The 17173-nt window shown below is 44.7% G+C and overlaps 1 protein-coding gene and 2 non-coding genes across 5 annotated transcripts; all 3 read left to right on the top strand.

Moving 5' to 3' along the window:
- The first annotated feature begins 2883 nt into the window (after positions 1 to 2883).
- Positions 2884 to 16812, top strand: CCNB1IP1 (cyclin B1 interacting protein 1). 3 transcript variants are annotated; one of them, XM_059731565.1, is made up of 7 exons: positions 2884 to 2945; positions 5899 to 6071; positions 6792 to 6939; positions 9128 to 9207; positions 10003 to 13646; positions 14487 to 14823; positions 15744 to 16812. In XM_059731565.1, the coding sequence occupies exons 5-7, from the start codon at positions 13350 to 13352 to the stop codon at positions 15941 to 15943; spliced, it is 834 nt and encodes a 277-aa protein (XP_059587548.1). In that variant the 5' UTR covers positions 2884 to 2945; positions 5899 to 6071; positions 6792 to 6939; positions 9128 to 9207; positions 10003 to 13349; the 3' UTR covers positions 15944 to 16812. The 3 variants fall into 3 exon arrangements, with proteins under 3 accessions (XP_059587548.1, XP_059587550.1, XP_059587549.1); XM_059731567.1 differs by lacking the exon at positions 2884 to 2945 and adding an exon at positions 2977 to 3088; XM_059731566.1 differs by lacking the exon at positions 2884 to 2945 and adding an exon at positions 3352 to 3639.
- On the top strand, positions 8788 to 8865 carry LOC132251954 (small nucleolar RNA SNORD126). The gene has a single exon (XR_009463699.1). It is a non-coding gene; the product is annotated as a small nucleolar RNA SNORD126 (small nucleolar RNA).
- Positions 9578 to 9722, top strand: LOC132251953 (small nucleolar RNA SNORA79). Its single transcript, XR_009463698.1, has one exon. It is a non-coding gene; the product is annotated as a small nucleolar RNA SNORA79 (small nucleolar RNA).
- Positions 16813 to 17173: the final 361 nt, after the last annotated feature.

Here is a 17173-nt window from a genome sequence, read left to right as displayed (position 1 = left end):
AATTTTCGATCTACAGATGGGAAGGAATATAAAAAGGTCAAACATCTATCTGGACCTGGATGACCATCAGGCTAGCATAGTTAAGGCACCACAGTTTCTCTTGCCAGTGGCACACAAAATAGGTAGTTGGCATCAGAAATGATGTAGTTCATAAATAGCCTTTTTCTCCCCTACTCAAGTGACCAGGTCCCCATTTGAAGCTGAGCTGACTGGGAAGACAGTCTTTGGCACACGTCCGGAATTAGGCTGTAACTCAATCCTCTGGATCTGTAGAGGTACCTGAGATTTTGAGGGTCCAGCATTGACTTTCCATAGCTAACCACGTACAAGGGAGTGAGATGGATTACATCGCCTTTGATTCCCCAGCCTGAATGATCAGGTACTTGCATACCGCTGGGGTGCCTGGGGGCAATCTGAGGCAAGAGCAGAGCTTGAAGTCATCTCTGGATCTGTATCATGGCAATTTAATCCTTTTTATAGTCAAGGCACTCCTTGGAAAGTGCCATTTCTTAGTTTTTAACACTTGGAATCCTATTTGAAACCTCTGGGTACACCTTGTGAATTATGTTTGGTCACATCCTGGCGGGATGTGAATAGTGGGGTCCCCCAGGGCTCGGTCTTGGGGCCTACACTGTTCAACATCTTCATCAGCGACTTGGACGAGGGGGTGGAAAACACGTTGTCCAAGTTTGCCGGTGACACTAAGATGTGGGGAGAAGTAGGCACGCTCGAAGGGAGAGAGAGGCTGCAATTAGATTTGGACAGACTACAGAGGTGGGCAGAAGATAATAGGATGGGGTTCAATGTAGACAAATGCAGGGTGCTACACCTGGGGAGAAGGAATCCACAGCATACGTACAAGCTGGGGAGCTCCCCCCTTGTGAGCACAGAGGCGGAAAGGGATCTTGGAGTCATTATTGACTCCAAGATGAACATGAGCCGCCAATGCCAGACTGCAGCCAGCAAAGCCAGCCACATCTTGTTGTGCATCCAAAGATGCATTTCATCCGGAGGGGTGATACTCCCCCTCTACGCGACGTTGGTCCGGCCTCAATTGGAGTACTGCATCCAGTTCTGGGTACCGCACTTTAAGAAGGATGTGACCTGCCTTGAGAGGGTTCAGAGGAGGGTCAGCCGCTTGGTTGGAGGGCAACAGGGCAGGCCCTATGAGGAGAGACTGAAGGACCTGAACCTGTTCAGCCTTAGCAAGAGGAGGCTGAGGGGGGACTTGGTGGCTGCCTACAAACTCGTTAGGGGAGATCAACAACAAATAGGAAGAGCTCTATTCTCCCCAGCACCACCTGGGGTGACGAGGAACAATGGCCAGAAGCTGCTGGAGAATAGGTTCAGGTTAGAGATTAAGAGGCACTATTTCACTGTCAGGGTAGTTAGAATCTGGAACCAACTTCCTAGGGAAGTGGTCCTCGCTCCTACCTTGGGTAAATTCAAAAAAAGGTTGGATGAACACCTGTCTGGGGTCATGTGATCCCAGCGTGTGCTCCGGCCAGTGGTGGGGGGGGTCAGACTAGATGATCTGTTCAGGTCCCCTCTGACCCTTAACTACTATGAAACTATGAAACTTAACCGTGCTAAAATTGCATGGCACCCCATGACACTCTTGGAAGGCTCTCAAGGCACCTCAGGGTGATGTGGCACCCTGGTTGAGAATCACTGCCTTCATCCCCCTGGCACAATGCCTCTATGATGCTGAACTCACCAGTTTAAATGTGAAGCAACTCCACTGAACTTAAATGAGCTTAAAACTGTGAATTAAAAGCACAGTTTGGCCACAAACACTATATAAAACCATTTCTATTATTTTCCTCTGTTGATTTCTGTCAGTATTTCCCATATATTATGAAAGATCCCTACTGAAGATCTCTCCTACTGCTTTTGTTCACTCTGAATCTGGATATGAGCTAGGCTTTTCAAAGGCATCCAAAGAAATGTGGTCTCTAGTTCCTGTGGGAGTCCAGTTCCTGCGTACTTTTGAAAAGCCCACTAGCCCACTGTCTGTATCCTTAAATGACCTTTAAAATATGTTTCTATTGTGTGAATACCTTTCAGTCTTGGGATTTCAGGATAAGCAAAATCCCAAGGGCTATATAAACATGACATATTTTTCTTGATAGGGTTGAAGTGATGTAGCCATGATGGTCCAGGAAATATGCAAGAGGCAAGGATTTTTGTAGGGGATGTCTTTCATTGTACAAACTTCATGGTCAGGATAAACTTAGACAAGTTTTTGGGGACCACAGTACCCCAGCCCTGTGAACTCTAGGGTCAACATTAAACCTGATTTAGCCTCCTAAGTAAGTGGTCTGATTTTCAGAAATGTTGAGCAAGTTTGCTCATTTTGAATATCCTCCTCATTTACTTAAGATCTTGCATCAAGGTTACTGGACACAGTTTTTTTTCTGAATACCCCAGGCCCAGTTTTGAATGTCTTGACTCTAGGTTGGCAGCTTCTTTGGGTAGATGTGCTATCTTTTATTAGACCAACGGACCAAGCTTCAGGCATAGGGAAGAAGGGCACTTGTGCCTGAACGCTTGCAAAGAACTGTTTTTCCAACTACTCCGTTGGTCTAATAAAAGCACATCCACCCAAAGACGCTTGCCTGCCTATGTCCTTAGACCAACACGACTACAACCTCAAACCCTGCAACACACAAGATATTGACTCTAGGTTGAATCCCCTGGTCCAGATTCTGAATTTTTTTTTAAGGGATTTCCACTGATTTCTGCCTCCCAAACTTTCCCCAAGCCCACTCTATAGAAGCTTCTGGCCACAAATTCATTAAAATAATTAAATGACCAGATGACTAATCCAGGAAGTGCAACATGCTTGTGCTTCTCACCAATCACAGGGCGAGCTCTGTTCTTTGTTCCACCTCTCTTCCTCCCTCCCTCTCCTTTCTTCTTCCTCTTCCTGGCCTAGCTTCATGGTGAGTAGTGTGCTACCCTCTTTGATTTGAATCCTTTGCCAATCTAGATTTAATCTTTGCCATCCACTCATGTTATAGCTATGTGCTAAACCAAAGTGAACTACAGGAAGCAGAGGCTTGAAGGGCATTGGACAAGGTTTTAGGTAAGGGAAAAATGCAGGGAGATCCTTATGATCAAGCAATTCAGTTGTGTTTTGCACCCCCTCTGCACTTGATAGTTCTGTTGAGCTCAGCGTGCTGGAGGGAAGCAGATGTGAGCCACGTGTTTAGAAACCAGGCCTGTATCAAGCCATATACAATACCTGTGCAATACCCGTAATAGAGAATCATGTATAGGATGCCTGGATTCTCTATAAAAATCTTGTACAATTTTTAAAATATTATTTCTGCATGATTAGGAGTAGGCTCCTCCAAAGTGATTTATCTGCTCAGGGGCACACAGGGGATATGCTGCAAGGCTGAGCAACAAACCCAGGACTCCAGACTCCCAGTTCTGGCCTTTAAAGCACTAGGTGATACTTTTCTAGGAGTCCTGAGAAGGGCTTCTTGCAAACTGGAGCAAATAGTAGCAGGTGATTTGATACCGTGTGTGCGTGTCTCTTTAAGAGGGAAGCACATGGTGGGGGAGCAGGAACAAAGGCTGCCTGTGCAGAGGGCCGGGCTGCAAGGAAATGGGTGACTCTCCGCAGGATCTGTGAGTTGCCCTGGTTTGGGGTGATAGGTGCATTGTAGCTTGGGCTGGGGAGGGGGAAAGCTTGAGAGTTGAAGGTCATTACAGGCCTCTGTGTTGCATCTCTGGTCTCCTCTCCCCTTTCCAAATTGCGGGTGCAATTTTAGAGGCCTGTGCAGGGCTTGTTTCCTGGTGAATGCACGTTTTAAACTTGTCTGCAACAGAAACAGAGCCAGGCCAGAAGTGCAGGGAGCTTCAGAGGGCCTTAAAAAGCAGCATGGGCTAAATATAGACATTGGCTTGCTGGCACATACCCCAGCACAGGCCTCTAAATTGCATTTTGCATATTTGCATTTTGCATTTCTGTTCTGCACAGGAGGACACAAACACCGGCAGACCCTTTCTGCACCTGAAGAAGGCTGTTTGTACCTGAAAGCTGGCCAAGAACAATTTTTTTTTCCCCCCCCAACTATTTATTGGTCTAATAAAAGATATCACATCTATCCAAAGAAGCCCGTCTGCCTTTAGAAAGACTTTATGGTTGCAAGGGAGGATGTAAATAGCATCTAGCAGCTCTGGGCTGGCACCCAGAGAAGCTCTGAGCCTGATTGGGCTTCACTGGTAGAAGTCTCATCTATTCCTTAGTAGTTTTTGTTGCTCCCTGGTGTCATCCAGGCTCCCTGTTTTTAAATAATAATCAAATTGCTTTATTTAGAGTTGGGGGGACCTGAAGTTTTGGCTGGGGTTCTGGGCAGAAAGCGGAGTCTAGCAGGCTTTGAGCAAAGGCTTTTGGGAATTGGGCCTTCTGGATGTTACATGCTTTGTTGTCCTCGGACACTCTGGGTGAATTGCTTTGTTTCCATATACCTAAGTTTCCCAGTTATGTGCAATTACGTATGTATGTAATCACTCAGTATTGCACAACTGTAACTATAACAGTATTGCATGTAATATAATGTATTTATATATATATTTTTTTCAAGCAAGAAGAGTTGTGTTGCTTGTGAGACTCCATTCATAAATGTTTATAAACTGCGTTGACATAATTGGCTGGGAACTGCTAGAAAAGGAACAAATCATTCGATATTATTTGAATCGTGGTTTTATTTTCCTGCTGAACTCTTATTAAATGCCCGGGGGCGGCTCAGAAGTTATGAAGCCCCTAGTCTGCTACTTACACCGCTTTGTAGTATTCTGAAACTGTTGTAAAACTAAGAGTAACCCTTAAGAGTAAGAAGGGTGAACCTAGGTTTTTAATGGTAACTCGGAGGATTTTGGATACAGTGCAGATCCTGGGTGTACAGTAGGCTACAAACCTCCAGAGGTTCCTTCCCTTGCTCTGGGCATTGGTTCTTCAGATGCACCACAAGGTCAATACAGGCCTGGAAAAGGTTTCTTTAAGGTTAATTCAACATTTGGGGGTGCGGGGAAGCCTTGTCTGGGCATGAATGTAAGCATGCCCTGTTGGTTTCCCTGTAACAACTACTAGTGTAGCAGGTTGGTGCAAGTCCTTGGGGAGAGAGAAGCAGGATTTGAGATTGACCTACGTGATCCTTACTGGTTGACCTAGGTAGCTCGGCACCCGGCGTGCTGGCTGTTGTGGAGCCTGGTTTTAGCATCTAAATCTGTTGCCGATCCCACTAGGCAAGCAGACACCTAAAATCTAGGCCCTTCTGTTTATCTAGGGCAATGATTCTCAACCTTTTTAGACTTGAGACACCCCTCCATAACTCTTGCAAATTGAGTGGAGTGGCACCCTATTTCAAAAACTAACTTTTTGCAGTGCTTACCTGGTTGGGAAGGGCTGGGAAAGGAGCAGCAGCAGCTAGCAGGGAAGAGCCTGCTGTGGGAGGAAGAGTGGGCCCATGGCAGTATCCTGAAAAGGCTATTATGGCACCCTGGTTGAGAACCACTGACCTAAAAAGATTTTTAGGTCCCTAAACAAACTCCCATTGATTTCAGTTTCCCCTGTTAGGTCTCAAGGACGCCATATAGTGAGCGAGCCTTAAACATTTGGTTTGAGATTTTTTCAGAGGAGCTGGCTTGAGTTAAGTAATCTAACCCGCATCAGCCCTGAGTATTCAAAGCTTTAAGTGAAGGGCACTAGAGGAAGACAGGCCTTATTTTAGCATGAGTTACACTTGAACACAGAACTTTGTTCTTGTGAGCAGAAATTCTAGTTGTGGAAGTATTTATTCTCCTATGGCCGCAGCAGTATGTGGTATAGTAGTCAGGTTTTGGTGTCTATATCCTAAACTCCTATTTGAATTCATTTCATTTCAGGTTGGAAATGGAATTTGCATCTAGGAAGAAACGGATGCCTCTGAGAAGCATTATTTTTAAGGCATGGAGATACATGAGTTGGTGTGAAAGGAAACTCTTAAAGAGAGAGGAAGTTGCAGTTGCATACAGCAGCATCAAGTGTTCGGATCCAGGAGCAATAACAGGTTGAACTGGTGCGTGAGCAAAGCCTTTAATTTCAAACTTTGAAAGAGGCCTCCAGAGTCTATTCTTGTCTGCCTTGACCTGTCTACTCATGCCATACTTAATTCAGTTTGTACACCTTTCCCTAGCTAATACAGGCAGAAAGATGTCAGACCTTCAGCTCTGGCTTTGGAGGGTGTAGCAGATGTTTCCAGCTCTTTTCTTTTGTTTTTAATTTATGAAAAAGCATGCACATATGAAAAACAAAGAAATACTTTTTATTATGCCAAGCCTTGTCCCCACTCTTGAAACAAGTTTGCCTTTTTAAAGAGCTCACGTCCTGTGACTCTTAGGAGATAATTTTTTTTTTTTTTTTTACGTAAGCTAGGACACATTAGGCCAGTTTGAATGAATTAAAATCAGTGTATTAACTTTAATCTGTTTACTACAATCCTTCACATATCAGCGGGAGTCTCTTAAAGAGGAAAAAGTAGGTATTTCGGTTAGTGTTCTGTAGATCAGGAGTCAATTCCATTGCAGCTGATTGAAAATGTGCAAGCAACAGAAAAATCAAACATTTGGGTGTATGCTTTTGCTTTGTTTTGGTTTCGTTTTAATACAAATGTGGACAGAAACCAACAATTGCACTGCTGGCGTTTTGTGCTTTTGTGGGGAAAAGAAAATGGGAAAAAGAGCACTATCAGTCACATGCATATGAGGTCATCTTATATATGTTTCTTTTCCTGTTTCAGAGCGTGGAGGGGCTTTTCCCCTTGCTTCTCACCCCTACAAAATAATCAGGACCTTAGTGGGGAAAATGGAGAAACAATTCACAACGGGTCATTTTGAAAATGGCCTGCAATGGCACATCCTGGATCTTGTAAGCACCTAAAACAAAAGGTAAAAATATTTAATTTAGGCAGGGCATTAAAGAAAAAGGACTTGAGTTTCTGTGGCATGCTTGAGTTGAGATGAGGATAAATCTCCTATGTATTCATGGCATGCTTTGATCTTTTTGAGGATTAGAAAGGAAATACTAGCTGATATGGTGACTGGTGAACACAAGGTGCTTGCTTTCTGTTGGTTCAATCCTCTTTTCTCTTGTATTGCATTATTACCTTGAGGCCCCAGCTAAGATCAGGGCCTACTATATTAAGAAATGTATATGCACATGAGTCTCCTGCCCAGCAGACTTCCAGTATTGTCCATTTATATTGTAAAGACTGGGGGGAAAAGAGTGTCAGCATTTCTGATTTTTTTTTTTTTAATTTAATTTAATTTTTTAATATAAGAATAAAGAGAGAGAGGAAGCTAAAGACTTTCTGAGGGACTTAAGGGAATGGACTCAACGATCTTCCAAGGTCCCTTCCAGTCCTAATGTCTATGAAATGTATGAATATGATGTCCAAACTTGTGATCATATTAAAGTTTCTTGAAGTGACTTGCACGCAGAAGGAAAGAAGCACTAATTTTTTGGTGTCTGTTCTATTTTCAGGTATTTCATGGGAGAGGTCAAGATTTAAGTCAAAGGGAGGACATTAATTTGTTTTGACTTTTCCATACTGTAGGGCATAGCAGAGATTACTGGATGGTGGTCTATGCTGTCCTGACTCCTTCCACTTCTAAACTCAATCATATCACCACTAAGTCCAGCACCAGCCCCTCTTAAAGTATAGTAGCATAGAGATTTAGGCATCTTTCAGTGTCTTCTGGAGTTTTGCTCCAGACTCCTGCTGAAAGCTGCCCTCCGTTTCCCCAACTTAACAGTGGGATACCCCTTTACAACTGGGCCATTGGAGGTGGCGAGACCTCTTGCCACATCACTTCTGTGTGCTGTTGGCCATGCTAACACAGTGGGCCTTCTAGAGTCAGGCAGACTGTCCCTATTTACACTAGCCCCTCTCATATCAGTGTCTCCACAGGTAATTTTGCTGTGCCATTAGAAAACCATTGTATGGCCAGTATATTAAAAAGGCACGTGGACTTCAAAGGTCAAGACCTGAAGGGATCATTAGATCATCTGGTCTTTATAATACAAGTGTTAGAATTTCACCCAGTTACCCTGCGTTGAAACCTGTAACTTGCTTGCTTTAAAGCATACTTTCCATCAAGGTATCAAGTCTTCATTTGAAGGCAAGAACCTGAAAGAATCTTTCTCTTCCTTGCTAGTGCGTTCCAATGGCTAATTGCTTCTGGTTAGAAACTTGTGGCTTACTGACCAATTTGAATTAGTCTGGCTTGAGGCAATGACTACTTATTATTTCTGTGCATTTTTGTTTGTTTTCCTTTAGTCCCTAGCACTTTTCCACCTATGAAGGTACCTAGACACAGTAATTAAGACCCCACATTCTTTTTTTTTTTTTTTTTTTTTTGGATAAACTATACAGATAAATTTATGTATACATTTCCTTCAAAGATTATTGTACAGCTAGTCCATTTTTTGCACCCTTTCAGTTCTGCAACTTTCTTTTTAAAATGTGGGCACCAAAACCATATACAATATTCTTGTATCAATCCTCAGTAGTGCTGTGTAAAGTTACCTTTCTTGTGTCTGTCTGCATCCAAGGATCTTATCTGTCCTCAGATACAGTTGGGAAACCAGGGTCTCTCTCTCCTGTTTGAACAGGAGGATATTGGGTGAGGAAAAGCTGACGTTTTCAAATCTGAGGTTTCAAATTTGTGTGTGCATCAGTGGGTTAGATAGATATATGGAAGGGATTCTGCCTTGCCACTTGCAGGCCTGACAGTAGTCTGCTGTGATGAACTGCATGTTCAGTCCGTGTTTCATCTGATCTATCCTGATTACATACATGCCCTGAGCAGACAAATTAAGTCAACACCTGCAAATGAAGTGAGTTTTGCTGGGGAGAAGCTGACATTTGGTGGTCTTAAAGAGAACCACTTGTAAAACTTCCAGGCAGGAAATAGCAGATCTGTGGGAATGCTTTTAAACAAGAGATCCTGTTTGTATGAAAATAAAGAGGGAGGACAGATATAAGAAAAGAGAAGGTTTCTGTGGAACTGGTCGATCTTTGAGGTTGTTTTTAATAGGGTCATAATAACTAGAAATGTCCCCTTGTTTTTGTAGGCTGGAGATTCGGAAGACAAGGCGGGATGCTGGATTCACTTCTCTCTGTGCGCTCTGGATTTTTGTTGGAAATCTTGGATGTAAGTGCTGTGGGGAGTTAGCCTTCAGTTTCATATTGGCTTTCCCTGCCAACTTGCCCGCTAGGGACTTGGTAGGGAGAGCCCAGAGTGGTGGTTATGATGGCAGACAGTTTACCAGGGGCTAATTGCTATCTGACACACTTTCAGTGGTTGAGCAATTTCTGAATTGACCTTACAAATCTTGCTAGGCTGTGTTTTGATGCTGAAAGTTATCGCTGCTTTTAGAACACTGTATTTTTTGAGCCTCTTGTAAACTGGGATTTTGTTGAGGACTTGCCTTAAAACAAGTTATCTCTTCTGCAGAAATGCATGCAGCTGTCCTAAGGAGGCCTTTTGCTGTCCTAGTAGCACGCATAAGGCAAAATGATCCCGATGACCGTTCCTCTCGCTGCCACAAGATATGGGCAGCGGGATTTTGTGTCGTCGCAGATTAAACTTGACTTTTCTTCACTTGGGGTGCCTTGGATGGATTGGCTGTCTGTTAGGCCCTCCAAATTTTGCGGGGTCAGACATTCAGAAAGGAGTGGACTACAACTAGGGGGTGGTGGTGATAGAAATGGGATTTAAAAACAGCTTGCTTTGCACGTATTGCTTTCTTACTGGTAACCAGATAGTGAGATAACCTTGAACTTTTACAATGTGAGTGGAAAGACTTGACTCTTCTCCAGATGAGAAGTAGGTGCCATGCCAGGAGTTCATAGCATAACTTTGTGATCTGATTTTTCAAATGTGGGAGCTGGGCTGTATGGCATGTTTCACATCTTTAACACCAAGTTATATTTATGTTTTTTACAGAAGGATTTGAGATGACATTAAAGAAAATGCATCTTTCTCCTGCAGCATCAGTTATAAGGCAGAAATTTCAGCCTGAAGACTTTAAGAAGTTCACTCCTTTCACATCTGTGCTATAATGGGTCCTTAAAGTAATGCTGAGACTGTACTCAGAAATAGAATAAGGAAAAGGATTTGGAAAACTCGGAAGCCTTCCAAATAAAAGGATTTTGGAGGTTTGCGTATTCCTCTTTGAAAAAAGGAAAGGAAGGAGAAATGGAATCGATTTACTTTGAACACAGCTGTGGCCTGGAGTTGGGTTGTTGTTGTTGTTGTGTAGATTAGTAGTTAAATACCATGCTCTCTTGCAAATATCAGACTTAATCCACTGCTGCCAGAGATTTTCCATTGTCCACACTACAGCAAATAAGGGTTTTGACCACATGTCTAAAATGCCATCTCTCTGAAGGTCTTGTAAAGTACCCAGTGACTATATATTAGTGGGGAGAAGATATGGCCTTAATTTGTGGTTTTCCTGCTTGGCCAAGTGCCACTCCAATTTCTTATCCCCGTCTGGTCTGCCGTGTACCATACACAGAGATTGGCCACCCCTAGCATGTGTGAATTGAGAATCTGGAATTGAGATTAACGAACAGTAGCTGAGTTACCTTACATCCAGAATTTAATCTGGAAAGTCCACTTTTTTGTATGGTGTGGGGGTTCTCCTCCCCCCCCCCCCACGGCACTTAGCATTTATTTAGGGTTAGGTTGATGTTTTCCAATTTGTTTTCAGGAATTTGGTTTTCTTTTCACACCATAAAAAAAAAAAAGTAAATAAATACTTTTCTCTGGAGGGCTGCCACCCCAGCCCTGCTACAAGGTGTGACTTGTGCAAACAGATGATAAATGGCTGAAACAATGGGAGACCTGGGAGTGGTGTCTGAACAGCATGTAGCAGTACTTGAGGAAATTTAGGTGTGGATCCCTGCAGCTAGGAGGAGAGGAAGTTGTGCTTTCGGTACAAGTGACGGCTGCTAATCTGGGACATTCCCTTCTCATTAAGAGTTTGGCAATCACTTTTGAGTATCTAGCTGAACAGCAGTATTAATAATAAGCAACATTATCTCTGCCATTTAACCGTGATGAACCTCAAGATGCGGGTCCCCAAATAAAAGCATTTTCTGACAATCTACTGCTGTTTGTTAATATTTTGGGTGGGAGCGGGTGGGGGAGGAAGCATTTCTCTCATAGCCAGGCTTTTCAAACATGTTCTGAATATTTTTATTTAAATGGGACTTGAATTGGGACCTCAACACCTCATTTTCTTAAGCTTTTTTGAACACTCGATCCAACCACAAACCCATGTCCCTTTTTTTTTTTTTTCCCTCTCTGTATAGCACCCAGCACTTTTTAAAGCAGAAAAATGCTTTTGTTTGAAAAAAGACATTCAGCCTTTCTTGCAACCTAGCTGCTTTTTTTTTATTTAATTAAATTTTATTTTATTTTATTTTATTTTCATTCCAAATGCAGCAGGAAAGGTAGCAATTACATTCATTTGGTCGAGCAGTTGGTTTAAGACACTTGCTGTTATTTCTGGTGCTGATTTTTTTTGGGTTGGCCAGCGGCTGCTCTGGCACCATCTGTACCAGGCCCCTTGGTTTTGAGGCAGTTTGTGGATGGGTCATATAATTTATATATAATATAAAAATAAAATAAAGCCCAGGCAAAGGCTATGGGGGGTAGCGAAATATTTCTTGGGGTCTCCCTGGCAGCTGCTGTATATATAGATATACGCACTCTGTGTGCACGTATATATATCACACACGCAGCGTATGTCTGTGGTAGCTGCGTGTATATACACAGGGTCTTCATAAAGTCCGTGTGCACTTTTAAACGTTAATAACACGGTGTGTGCACGTTGGAGGTGCACGTTTGAAGCACGTGGGTGGGTGCGGGTGCCGGTTCGGTGCCGTTCCTGAGGAGGACATTGGTGCCAGAGCCGCCCCTCAGCCAGAGACAGGGCCGGCGTCTCGGCTCAAACCATTTCTCTTGAAGGGAAACGTGGGGAAAGCGGCTTATTTGAATCAAACATCCGGATGCGATTTCTTAGAGGGAGCTGAGGGTGAACTGCCTTTAAACCCTCGTGTTACCTAATGCACTAATTACTCGGGGAAACCTAAATGAAGTTGCCCGCTTCAGAATGGTACGGTCTGCCCCCCCACCGCTGAGGCGAGGAGGCAGCGCCTGGGCATGATGGCGCCAGTGGGTCCTTAGAGGCTGCTGCCCCATTTCCCCCATTTTTTGCTTTCTCCTTGCCACCTCAACGTTTTAGTGATGGTGTTCCTTCAGGAAATGACAGCTTCCAGCTCTGTCCTCTCAATTTGTGCACATTCACCTCCCTTTTAGAAAATGGTGGCCACCCTGTGACAGCTCGCTATTTGAACCCATTGGGCAGCCTCGTCCCTCCCGGCTCCAAAAAACCCCAGCGTGGCGCCCTGCAGGCCCTGCGCTGGTAGGCACCAAGGCCACGAGGGACTCCCTTACTTCACGCCTCATGTCAAGCTCGCGGCCATAGTGTTGTTTAACTCCCAGTCAGCATGGATGAGGAGCGGCCGGCGTCGGGCCCCAAGTCCCAATAGCGGCCCCAGAGGAAAGCCGGGTTGCGTTCCCACTGTGCATGTCACATATATAAAAATAACCAATATTGGCACCTGTGGCAGAGGGGAAAAGGCCTGTCAACACAATAGGATCTAAAGGTTGCAGCTAAGTGTTGGATACGGATGCGCTGTATGACTAAACACCATTAGTTTGATGCACGGGCGCATATAAAAACCCTCTGTCGGCTCTTGGGTGACTGCCGTGGAGGTGGGCTAAGCCCCCAACATACACCATATGACCATATCCAGGTCATACACATGACCTGGATATAGCTGTTTTAATAATGATCGATTTTACCCTTGAAACTCAGTTATAAATGACTTGCCCAAGTTCACCACGTCAATTGGGGAGGTTAAATAGTGGGGGTCTGAATCCCCATCCTTTCGGGTGTAGCATGGGCATCCTGATTCCCAGTCACCTTTAATATCTCGGTGTTAGCGCAGGTGCAATCTGTGTGGGCACAGACAGTGCCATTGTGCATCGGCAGAAGTAAAATCCCAGTGGAGAACGTGCCTTGTCACATCTGGCAGCTGTGCCGTGAAGTCGGATGCCCCATGCCCGTAATTCCCTGAGAATCGAAAGTCTACCTGCTTTGGCCATCCCGGCTTGAACGTTTGCTTTGCTTCCTAGGTTTGCCGCGGGAAGGGGCAGATTCCTTTCCGGCGGCGGGTGTTTAATTTGGAGTCGAGACTTCTGCCGTTGACTCCATCGAAATGGCCGTGTGCGAGGACACCCTGCTGTGCAATTACCGCAAGTGTCGTGTCAAGCTCTCTGGCTACGCTTGGGTCACAGCTTGCTCGCACATCTTTTGTGACCAACACGGTAGTGGGGAGTTCAGTCGTTCACCGGCAGTCTGTCCGGCCTGCAACAGCACCCTTTCCGGCAAGCTAGACATTGTCCGCACTGAGCTGAATCCCTCTGAGGAATACAAGGCCATGGTGTTGGCCGGCCTGCCGCCAGAGATTGTCCTGGACATCAGTTCTCGTGCGCTGGCCTTCTGGACGTACCAGGTAAAAACCCAGCTCAGATGAGACTTAACACGGTACCCTAAAATGGGCAGATGCCTTCAGACTTGCCTCCTGAAACATAAATTGGGATGGGATTTTTCTGCTAGATTGGTGCAAGACCCAGAAATCAATTTTCAAATATTTGAATGCAGGGCAGAGTTTTGCTACCCAGGTAACTGCAAGTTGTTAGGACTGCTGTTACTGTCGGGCCATCTGCTGAACCGCCATCCGAGATTTTTGGCTTGAGCACTGAGAAAATAAAGCCAAGCAGTCGCGGGGATGGAACGAGATTAAGGAAACCCATTGTTTTATTTTATTTGGTTTTGTTGTGCGGCAGGGCATTGCCACTCAGCCTCCGTTGTCAAAAGCATCGCTTTGTGGCACTTCTTTCTTCCTTTTCTCCTCCATCTGTCCATTTTTGCTCTCTTGTTCGTTCTCTCCGTTCTGTCACCGTCGAAGTTTCTTTGCCGATTGTCTCTGTTGCACATTTTTGACTCTTAGGTTTGTTTTTTCCTTTCCCCATATGACCATAATATCTAAACACCTCATTAACATTGATGAATTATCTTCACAAGCCCTTGGAAGGGAGCATTTCCATCTTCATTTTACAAAGAGGTAGAGGATTGACAGTCTGCACACAATTAGTCACCACTCTTGAAAGTATTGGTCTGACTGACTTGCCCAAATTTGCTGGGGACAGAGGTGGGAATTGAACCCACCGTAGTGCCTGCACTCAAGACCATCCTTCTTTTGCTGCACTATATCTAAAATGAATTGTTTTGAATGTCCTATGGCAAACAATTGTCAAAGCCCTTCATGCATATTTTTTTTTGCCCGTGGCAGGTTCACCAGGAGCGCCTGTATCAGGAATATACCTTTAGTAAGGCTGAGGGCCACCTGAAGCAGATGGAGAAGGTGTATACCCAGCAGTTGCAGAGCAAGGATGTGGAGCTGACCTCCATGAAGAGTGAGGTCTCCTCCCTGAAGAAGGTATTAGAGGAGTACAAGAAGAAATTCAGTGACCTCTCTGAGAAGCTCATGGAGCGCAACCGCCAGTACCAGAAGCTCCAAGGCCTTTATGACAGCCTCCGTCTACGCAACATTGCGGTGGCTAATCAGGAGGCCTACGAGCCACCCATGATGCCCCAGCCTGCCATCTTTGGCTTTCCATTGAATAAGGGTGAGGCCCGTGGGAGATGTTTTTAATTCAATTATTCACCGGAGCGGATATAATGTTGACATCTCAAGTGAAAGGGAACACTTTCACCTTCACCCTCGAGCAGGAGGAGAAACGATACCGGTGGTTTCTCTGGGTGTGCACGGGGCGGGAGAGGTGAAGGCTGCCAAACTGGTTATCGCCGGAGACTGGAAAATGCTTGCTCCCATGTAACAGGTTGTCGACATTATCAACCTCCCTTATACTAACTAGCCTCCTTCCTTAGCGGTGTCAGCAGAGAGAATAAAGACTACAAGAACCTGAAATCCTTTTTTCTCCCTTGGTCAGGATTTCTCCAGAACATGGGTTGATTAATGTCCTGAATCCCACAGCACTGAATATCTTTTGTAATTTCTCCAGCTGTGGCTAGTCATCCAGAGTTGCCAACTCATGACTTTACTGTGAATCAGTGTTTCTGAAAGCCACAGCTCCTGGGATTCAGCGATTATGGGATTAAAGACAAATAAAAGTAAAGTTTTAGTAGCCCTGGTTGTAGAGGAAGATGGAATATGTAGCGAATAAAGGCTCCAGAAGGAAGAAAGACATCTTTATATAATTAAAAAAAAAATCCTCATTATTTGAAAGCCAATCTTGGCAATTTTCAGAGCGCGACTCATGAGTTTTAAAAGACTGAGGCTGGCTTAAGCATTGGTGTTTCTCTGCAGCTGGTTCCCTCATAGAAAAGGTTATGAATTCAGGCTAGTGAATTTAGGACAAAGGGAGGCCCATAAATTTCATGGTTTCCCATGACAATCCCTACCTTTGTCCCTTTTGCTCATGCAGTGGCCATTCACTGTTTTGGCTCCTGCTTTGTCACAACACTAAGGTCCCTCAGGACGGTGAATCCAGTCTTCTTCTGACCCTGTACATCTCCCCCTTCCTAGGTAATGCAGGCAGGCTGCCTGGGGAAATCACACCAGTCCGGGGCAGGTGCGGCGAGGGAGACTTCCCCTTCAAGCCCTTCTTTGCCACGTCCCCTCCTGCAGGCGAACCTGGCAACAGCTTCTTCGCTTTTGCTTCTCCTACCAACGAGCTGGAGTCGCATCCTGGAGCCAGCCGGGCCTTCAAGATGAAGCGGATGTAACTGGCTATGTCCTGCCTCTGAGAAAATTAGCTCATCCAGTGCTGCAGAAAGCAGAAACACTCATTGTCTAGGGCTGGCATATTTATTTTAGGAGTTGCAATGCCCTGCCACACCGCTTGTTGTCGGCAAATTGTCACTCTCAGGCTGTAATGCTGGTTGATATCTTCTGCCGGTAAACTTCTCTCCCTCATGGGTGTCCCCCTCAGCTTGTAAAACTGATTCACTTCCAGGCTGTAGGAGGTCATTCAATTATTCACACAATTAATCACACACTGATTATTTTTGGCCAGCTACATGCGTATCTGAGAGAGAGAGTGTACTTGTGTGTGTGTCTAAATGCGGGTGCAGATCTGTGAGGTTGTATGTATTAGGGTGTGGATGGGGAAGAGGGAATGTAAGTCTGTGCCTGAGTTTGCTTGTGCACATGTGTAAGTCTACACAGGTGTGTGTTATCTGCATATGGGAAATCAGCGTGTGTTTCAACCCCTGTCTGCACTTTGGCTTGTTACATAAATATACACAATATTGAATCTGTGGCTGTGTGCTATATGGTTATTTGCAAGTGAGGATATTTATTATCTCAAGGTGTGGGTGTGCACATTATGATATGCAATGGGCATGCTTTTAAGTGTGCATGTTTCATATACAGTTGCACATAAAAAGTGTGTATTTCCTGATGTGAGCTTGTGTGTACATGTAGGTGCATATTTGCTTTATGTCTTTGCTTGTCTCCAAACCCGTGTGTGGGTTTCTCAGTATGTTATCCAGTGTATGCAAATCTACTCTTTCGGCTACCCCCCATCCTGTCTTTGCAGTACTTATGTTAGTTAATTTCCCCCCAATTAAAGTTCAACTGCGCACTAATTTCACCCCTCGCTTTCACCAGGACTCATAATTCATAGAAGGAGCAACCAAAGGAGCGGGGCCTCTCCCACCCATCGTATTCTTGTCCTGTCTAACGTGCCTTTCCTAAATAGATCATTTCTTTTCTCATAGATGGGATTTCATTTAAAAGGAAATAAAATGTTGATTTGTTGCCAGTTAATTTTCAGCGTATCATACACCAGGGGAGAAACAGAGAAGGGATTTCAGCAGCAGGGAGCACAGACTGGGGAGGGATCCTAGCTATGAGAAAGTAGGTGGGTGGCATGGGGTGGGCATACGTGAGAAAAAGGCAGCACAGGGAAGGGAGGAAATCTACCCCCTCCAGGATCTGCTGAATACAAATAC

The sequence above is a fragment of the Alligator mississippiensis genome, chromosome 7 (genome assembly GCF_030867095.1).
Source record: "Alligator mississippiensis isolate rAllMis1 chromosome 7, rAllMis1, whole genome shotgun sequence".
NCBI lineage: Eukaryota > Metazoa > Chordata > Crocodylia > Alligatoridae > Alligator > Alligator mississippiensis.
The sequence above is the reverse complement of the archived record's forward strand: the minus strand, read 5'-3'. Positions and strand labels throughout refer to the sequence as shown.